Genomic DNA, 9213 nt, shown 5'->3' with positions numbered 1-9213 from the left:
AATCTTAGAGTCAGTATGTTCAGTTAGGATGTTCGAAATCCACACGGATCACAAACGATCTGGCCATATTAGGAGGGGGAAAGACCATTCAATCAATGTGTCTACCGTGAAAGCAACACACGATTTTTACGTTTTTAATTATATCACTGGTACGAAGGCAGACGGTTGGATACTAGTTGAATATTAGTAAAACAGACTGCGAACCATTTGCGTTCCAATTGTCGCTAGTGCTACTTTCGTTAGCCAACTGTTTCTGTTCGTTTCTCCGTTCACCCCGTGCACTTAACAATGTCACCATACCAGAACGTTATCCCATCCCATACCTACACGATTTTTCTTCTTCAAACGGATGTTGAACTGTGTGAGAAAATCGGCACCAGTGATAGGGTGATGCATGTCAGCAATGATAAAAATCCAGGTAAACTCACGGCGTAACCCGAGGTTAACTCGTAAAACACGCTGCCTGTAAGTCTTGAGAGAAGAACCACTGACGGCAGTTAGAGTGAAAGTAGAAGGTTTGGAGTTGGAATAAGTGGTGGATAGTAGAGGAATAATGCTGATTTCGGCTCCAGTGTCAATAAGAAAACTGAGGCCAGAAGTTTTGTCGAAAACTGTCAGCTGGCGAGTGATATTAGGAGGGCATTGAACTTTACTCGCCTCTATGGTTCTGCCCGTGCTTTTCCCGAAATTGACGGGGTGGGGGGTATTTCGGAAGGAACACAGTTGCGAGCACTTGCGTGCACGATGTCCGAATGTGCTATGGTACCAAGAGTGACCATTTCCCGTGGAGGGTGAAAGTGGCCGAGAATGCGAGCGTGGACGCGACAGCGCACGGCGAAACTGGTAGGGTCGAGACAAGAAATAGCTTCTACTTGTTTAGTTAACTTGTCAAGACGATTTTGAAAAGTGGACACAAAAACTAGTGTATCTACAGAAGAAACACTAGAAGAGCACGGTTGAATTTCCAGTATCTTATCTGCTATGCTGGCAAGTCCAGATTGTGGAACACCTGAACTGGAAGCGAGAGTCGATTGTACATGGGTAGATAAACGTTTCAGAAAAAACCTGCTTAAACGAAGCTTCAATTTTGCGGTCCCCTATAATGCTGGAAAGTCGTTACAATAGTTGAGATGGGGTAGAGCCATCGAGAGATTCTCCGCTAAGTAGTTGTTCCAGTCGTTTGTGTTCGGATAAACTACAGCGTTTAATGATGGCAGTACGTAATCGCTTGGTGCCGTCAGGGCCCATTACTATGCCGCGTAACTCGGCTGCGATTTCGGGAGGGAGTACTGCAGGCACATGGTAATGCACTGTATGCTGTTGCGTGATTCCGCGAAGGGCAAATTGAGCCTGAACTTGTGTGAACCAGACGCATGGGTCGTGGTGGCAGAATGGTGGAAGATGAACAGAGACAGCGTTAATGTTAGGTGTTGGTGTGATTGAGGGTGAGGGAATATCTTGTACTGGAGGAACTGACATGGTATAAGTGTTACGTCGGGCTCACCGCTTGTTAGTGCTCTAGTTGTGACGTAATTAAGTAAATTATCAGAAGGTAACAAGCACTAACAAATGTCTGTCTTACTAGAATGTGAGGAATACAATAGTTGGGTGCACTTGATAAAAATAGTGGAATAAGCCAGAAAGTGACTCATCGTTTGAGGGTACTTGTTGAGAGTTCCCGAGTGAAGTTCCGGACGCGGGACATGTTTTCTCTGCCGTGTATCTGCTATACGTGTTCCGTAGTTGGCAGCTCTGTGACCTTGCTGTCCTGTGCGCGCGAGTGTGTGTTGAGCCTAACAGTATGCGTATTTATTGTGTGCAGTGTGAAGAGGGGGGTGTCCCTTCGTGTTTGATTCTTGCACGAACATGAATACAATTTATCTGATGTGTTGAATGAAGTTCATAAGCCTGGCGCGTGACGCAAGTGGTATACGCGTAAACAAAAAAATGAATGAGAAGTTTCAGTGTACATGTTGTCTGTTGCAAGTGGGACAGGAATTGTCACGTGGTTTGAGCGTATTTGACGTGTGTTCTAGTGAGTGACCTCTACAGATGTCCAGTAGCCAGTTGGACTGCGTTGAGTTATGCGCAAATCCACAAAGGTCGAACGGTCCTGGTGCACGTTTACGAACAACTACTGTACTGTGAGTAAAATGATAAAACGTGAGGAACCCCAATCACTGGGGTTTACACCGACTTCTACAGATTAGGACAAGTAATGCTGACTCCAGATAGGATTTTGTGCAGGATAAATTGACCACAATATTACAAAACCTGCGTTGCTGTGCTGAAATAGGGGCATGTTGCCAAAGTCAAAAAGTAGTTTACGTCTAGGTTAAAAACAAGGAATGAACAAGCAAATGAACAAAATGGTGAATGCCGTTATGGACAATAAGATTAGAGCAACTAATTCAACAACATATTCCATATCCGGTTACAGTTACGTTTGCTTCGCCGTCCAAAATGTTCTGCCTAGTACACCCTGATTTTTCTTTCATGTGAAAACGTTGTCTGTGATTGAGGGAGGCAGAATTGTCAGAATTGGCTTCAGGTGGTGCAGGGTCACTAGAAGGGTTTTCGTACAACACGATCGGCTCGTTACTTTTATTCGAATATTCATTCATCCTTGACTCTGGAATTTACGGTATTTAACTCTAATTGTTTATCGGTCGTCAGTTTATCAAACTGCAGCACTTTTTTTTACTTGTGTTGAACTTACCGAAAAATAGACTCCTAATGAGTAAACTTACATTCTGTCCATGGTGCGCACTGCCGTCGACTTCCTTACAAAACAAGGTATTTCATATTCCTTTGCAGTAACAAAGATCGGGCTGTGGGTCGTTTGTGTCAAGTTTGAACGCAGTGCTGCTGTTCGCGCACTGACAGTGGATCAACGAAACGATGTTTTTAGCAACATGGTTTCTTTACTGTTTAGCGGTATTGCCGGTCGACTACGTAAGTGTTTTTGTTATTTCGCATATTTACTGCCTATACCCCACGTTTTACAGCTACGGGCTGTCTATGCTCCGTGTCCTGCTCCATATTAGCCGAGTGACCTTCAAATCCATTATTGTTTTGTGAATTTTCGCTTGGCCTCCAAATCGATATTTATTACAACAGTTAGTATTCTGTGGCTTGTCCGGGACGTATATTATCATTCTAGTCGTCCTTCATTTTCATGCTCTACACTTTAAATCACACGTCTGGCGTGTGTGGGATTTCTTTATAATGAATTTCTCGTGTGAACTGAGGATGAGATGTGCTTATGCTCCTTTCCGAGAAGGGATCACAAGTGAACAAAAATGATATAGTTCAATCCGTGGAAACACGCTGGAGCCGATTGAGTAGTCATCGTTTTCGAAAAAATTGGTAACAGTCGGTAGATTTATTGCTGGGCTCGACTTAGCTGATTGGTTCTCCTTCCGCCTCAAATCTCGACCAACCTCGAAACCTAGTCACTTGGCCTGACGAAGCTTTTGTGTCAAAAACGAAACGTTGCCCAGCAATAAATCTCCCGACTGTTACCAAACCTTTCCGAAAACGAGAAATTAATAGCCCATACCGCCGTTTCAGGCTGAAAGAAAACTGGGCCGATCCGCGACCCTTGGGATATTCAAATTGGCTCACAACCGAGTGACTTCTTTCACAATTGTGACAATTAATCGAATTTCGCTGTTTTTCTAGGTAATTGCTCTTCTCGTAAACCGCGACCGTCAACGCTGTTGTGCAGACTACCACTCGAAGCAGCAACCAGCTCTTCTTTAGTGTTTACGCATGCATCTTGGACTCGTATCGGAAGGCTCAGATGCCAAATGCGGAATCATCGACCACATTGGGTAGTGCTCGGCACTGGGTAGACAAAAGTTTTCCATACGCGCTCTCTGCTGCATCTTGATGGTTTCACATAAACTTGGGATTGTTTGCTTGGTTGTTTGCTAGCGTGGATGCACCTGATCGTGGTAGACGTAGCAAGCCACGAATATGTTGCCTGATCTATTTATCCAATATTTAGAGCATGTTTTGGTTGACTTCGCTGAGCATGAGCGAATATGTCAGCCTCGGTATCAAGTAGTTCCTTGTGACTACGTTTTTGATACGGCTTCAACGGGCACGCGTCACCTCATCGAGGAGTTTGAGAAGCTGCTGTCGGTGGTTTCTGACTTCTTTTCCTTGGAAATAAAGGAGACGCCCAAATATGTCACGGTGTCTGTCGGACGCAGAGGATGGACAAGTTCCTCGGCGAAGCAAAATGGTTCGACTGAGACCATCGCCGCCCGACGTTTCCTGTCCTCACAAATCACCATCGCTTTCGTCTTTCGGTCGTTAACCTTTATACCAGCTCTTCTCAACTCGACCGCAGCAGCTTCAAGCTTCTCTTTAAGGCGAGCCTGACTTTTTTCACACATGAACCAGTCGTCAACGAAGGTGAAAACATCCACTAACGTGTCATGGAACTGGTGTCCTAGTTGCGGCATTGACAGTCTAAGAAACTGATTCATTGTCATGATGAACAATAATGCGGAGAGTGGATCTCCCTGCCTCGGACGCTGCATCTTTCCGTCGTTGGTGGTATAGGGTGCGGATGGCTGCTTGGTTGGCTCGGCGTATCCGCTTTCGGTTGGCTGGCACACAATGGTCTAGCTGAAGACGACGTCGGGACACAGGATTCTTCGTGCGTGAAAATGTCTTCGAGGCGCGGGGGTCCAGAAGTGACAGGGCTTGCAGCGATATCATGATGCCAGACTGCAACCCTCATACATATGCCGGGACATCAATACTAGCAAGCAAACTCTCAGCATTGGATTCCAATAGTGAGACGGCGCAATCCACGGTCTGTTTGAACCAGACGCTATAGTCTTCAGATGCTGACGATTAGACCGCTGTTTGATCGATGGTTCGGTCAGGGCCACTAGATGATGATTCGTCCAGTTGTGCTTGCCTGGTTGTGATGCTGATAACCGATCGGCCAAGAAAATACTGCTCCAAACTCATGAACAGTGCGTGTCACAAGACGGATATAAATTGTTAGCCAGGCACAAGGGTTTTCGTGACTTGTTGGAACCAGCGGACACGGGAATTCTTCACTCGACTAAGTTTATCTGCATTATGCTGGGTGGAATGTGCGTGCCAGCGGTGTTAATTCAGGCCAGTATTCTTCAGAACCAGGCGGGAATAATAGGCGCAGGCCAATTGCCGGACCAATTTTGTACCGACACTTTCCTGGATGTGAACTCGATGATAGGCTACCGAACCAGCACTTGTCACAGTCCTCACATGTGAGCTCCACGAGTGTGTATGGGGCTTTTACGTACGTTTGGAACTAACGCGGAGGCACCAGGTGATTCGTGTGAAACCAAACAGGGTGTTGAGCCCTGTCTGGAGTTGCTGAACTCTTAGCTCACCCAGACTGACGTCAGGGCTACCCAGTCGACATCCTGCTTGGTGCTCAAGAGCTAAATTTTTACGTGCCGCCGTATGAAGATGAAGAATCGGAAGCCTCGCTATAACGGGTGTCATACTGACACCTCTGTAGTCACTACATTCATTGCGAGTACTGTTTTTGGAGATGGTTACTATTATCGAGGATCTCTGTTTTAGCGGATTATTGAGCTGCTAAGCATTTTCGTCCTCGCTATGCACCTAATTGTAACCAATATCACCGGTCAACTGCATCGGTTGACAAGCGTAAGTAAAACGATGCAACAACGAGAAACGCGTGACTTTTCACTGGTCACTGTAATTGTTTTTGTCACTGCTTTTATGTGTGCACACGTGACGTACAGTTGCGATTGGCAACAACCCTCCATTCTTTCTATGGATCACATGGATCTTCAGCTGGCTACTGGCATTCAGTAATCTCCTACCTGAATTTCCTTGTATACACTGAAGTGGCACATTATGACGGCAAACCGTCTGAATCAAATCACCACTGAGATCCTTGTTGGCATTTCTGAACGACGAGAAAAATCACCCTGGTAGAACAACAAAATTTCACTTCGTGCAAGTTACAGTCCAGATGTGGTAAAAATAAACGCGACTGCATTTGAAAGCCAATAGAGACGAAATCCACATATTTTAGAAGCAAGGCCGAACTGATTTGCGGCTTTGAGAATGTCCAGGTCAAGTCAACTGAAGTAAAGTCTACGCGGTCATAGTACCAGCGCCAGAGGTATGGCGTTCACGCACATAAAGTTCCCACATTTGAGAGATTAGTGCATGTGTTTACAATGTTTGATGTTTTGTCTTTGTTGTCATCCAATACCTATTCACACACCTGGACTGGGAGAACTTTGTGTGGACCAAAGTGGATTTTCAACCTTGTCAGGACGTACTACGTTGATGCGCAAGACATCAATCAGTTGTCTGGCATATATGCACTTACGACTTAGCTTCCACACAATGGTGCATTTCGTGAAGAATGAAGAGTCACTAACACATCCGTTCTGAGTCGATGTAGGACCCATAATGCAAACGAATAGGCAACTTCTTTAGACGGGACTCGAACTCGCGTCCCCCTTTGTTGGGTGAATTGTCTACCAACTGATTTAGAAGCATACTGTTATAAGTCGCGCGTGTGCACTTGCGCTCAAATTTATTCTGTCTGCTGCGCTTCCTGTTGAGACGTGTTAATTCTTGTGGGTTTCTCTTGGCCCTCATTGTATGAATGGTGGAAAGTTAATTTTCCAGATTTAAGTAAACTGGGCATTAGTGTTTAGGTGGCGTTTTTCGTTTCCCTCTCTCATCCATTATTTGGAAATTTATTTTTCTCTGTGTACATGTTTATACTTCTCTTACGGGGGATCACGAGTAGCGTGAACGGTCAAATGTATTCGTTTGGTTTCCTTCACGACAATCCAAGTACCTATTGTGCCTTATTCGTTCGATTCCTCCCATCTCTTCGCAGCCCCGCTTCTTAAAGACGGTGAGTTACCTTGAAGAATCCTGTTTTCCATGCCCTATATACAGTACTTTGGTAATTGATCAGGTGGCTGTTGATCTGTTCGCCGAGCTTGACTATATAAACGCAGGCACGAAGAGAGGAACTACTCAACCAACAGCGCACTGAAGATGTCTCCTCGAATGGTGACGAAACGTTTGCAAATCAATTGCCAAGCTCGGCGAACAGATCAACAGCCACCTGATCAATTACCAACCAATACACCCGAGCTACCAATATTCCAAAACATTAACATACAGTACTTTGGTAACCTTATTCTTGGTAGCTTCTAAGTCGTGTTTCCTGCGATTTCTGTTGATGCGTTAGTAGGATGATTTTTGCCAGATTGTAGGTACGAGAAATCGGCTTGCGGTACCTACTTTTTCTGACCAATATTAAGAGGACTTGTGTCCTTGTCACATTTCTTGTGGTTGTCATCTGTTATGTTCACTGGCTTCTTAAGAGAATGTTGTTCAGCTGTAGCACCCTTCCGGTGCCTAGCTGCCATGCCACCCGAAGGAAGCATGAGGGCTAGGATACTGCCAGGTTGCCCAAGCCTAGACAGGGGAAGTCGAGAGGCGGAGGTCGGATTCGAACCACGGACCTTCCGGTCAGTAAATTGGCGCTCTAACCACTTAGGCCATCTCGCCCAAGAGAATGTTGTACGGCACCTACAAGCTTGAACAGCTTTAATGCTCACGTCCTAAGTCATCTGATCCGCAATCCCCACCTTCTGCCGGTTTTGCAGATAGTATGTGTTTGGCAGTTATCTGGCATCGAACGATAAGAGCTAAGTGGCCGACACCAGTATTTCAACCAAGGACTGTCATTCTGGAGGGAGCACTCTCTTCAGTATCCCTCTACTTACAATGTCGAGAGCGTTGAGACGATGATTTTAATCCGTTTACGCGTTAATCAAAACGCGTTATTCATTAAGTGTGGAAATTCATCCACACGCTGTGTGGTGGCCTATAAGTGCTCGAACACGTTCTTTCTACTGGATCATCGTCATCATCAACTGCACATTAGTGTAGCACACCCATCCTTCATTTTGTACAGCCGTAATTTGTTTCAAAACATTGTGATGAAAAAAAGAATAAAAAATGTGGGAAAACGGATCCGGTGCTGACGTACTGCACGCATTCCGATGTTTCTACACCACGAGACACTCATTTGGACGACCCGGATATGGAGTGAAATCTACGCTGCACAACTGAACACGCGTTTTCTAACTGTTTTGTTGCGTCGATTCGTTTTATCTACCCACACACCTTCATAGTTCTGGGGCAACGGTTGTCAAATACCTGAAGATATTTCAGTCCCATTGCCTGCAGAGGGCACGTCTCAATTATATGATAAAATGGCCAGTACGGGTGTCTCAAATTAACATAAGTGATCCAAGCCTTGAAGATTCGTGCTCTGACACCATCTTGTGCACTACAGTTGAAAATTATCCAGTGTCTAAGGTGTGTGGAACACTCCATAACTTCATGTGCCTCCTGGATTGCTTGACGTATTCGGTAACTTTCATGACAAAATGCATATGCTCGAGGATGGAATGAATTGTTCGGTTCGTCCGAAGCACACCAGCGCCTCTTTTTCCTCTTGGTAGACGAGCACGATGTCGTCGGTAAGAGTAAGCTCTGTAAGGTAATTTTGATAATCTATTAATGCCCAAGTGCTTTGAAGGCTTTCTGTCGTCTGTATCATCATATCATCGATCACGACATGATAAAATTGAAGTGAGCGGATATCACGTTTTGCAAAAATGCCTTTGCTGAACCTTCATTACATATCCCCGCTCGCAAGATTTTGGAACACCATCAAGTTGTTATATTCGCAAAATTCACTGCACGTTGAGGAAGATCGACTGGTTAGAAGAGTCAGATATTCCTTGGAAATCTGGGGCTTTATGTCACCGCCAAAGCATCCTGATGTCTAAATTCCTAGCTTTCTCCAACAAGCACTTGAGGCGTGATAAAATTTCCTCTGCTGGTGTCATAGCCACAATTTGTTGGAGCACACCGATGATGATGAAGCGTTTGTAAGCAAATTGCCAGGTCTACATCTGCGTAAGGTACAACCAATTGGCGCACCCGACCTGCCACCGCTCGCACTTTACTTCCTCACCTAACGGACCAAGCTGTCCAACCTAGTATACGAGCCTCTTCCGATGTCCCTGAGACGGTGTAGCATGATAGGTCACGGATGTGCACAAACCGCCAAACCGCGTTGAGGCGTGCGCTCCTTTTGGCAGTTTCTACTGAGTACTCACA

The 9213-nt window shown here is 45.4% G+C and overlaps 1 protein-coding gene across 1 annotated transcript in view; it reads left to right on the top strand.

Moving 5' to 3' along the window:
- Positions 1 to 2759: 2759 nt before the first annotated feature.
- The window catches only part of T265_11631 (hypothetical protein), a gene marked incomplete at both ends in the record, with an annotated part of 20908 nt that continues 14454 nt past the window's right edge, over positions 2760 to 9213 (top strand). The window contains one exon of the mRNA XM_009178336.1: positions 2760 to 2955. Within this exon, the coding sequence (XP_009176600.1) occupies positions 2760 to 2955 (196 nt within the window). The remainder of the gene's footprint in view (positions 2956 to 9213) is intronic.

The sequence above is a fragment of the Opisthorchis viverrini genome, assembly GCF_000715545.1.
Source record: "Opisthorchis viverrini unplaced genomic scaffold opera_v5_548, whole genome shotgun sequence".
Classification (NCBI taxonomy): Eukaryota; Metazoa; Platyhelminthes; class Trematoda; order Opisthorchiida; family Opisthorchiidae; genus Opisthorchis; species Opisthorchis viverrini.
This window is presented reverse-complemented; position numbering and strand designations above follow the sequence as displayed.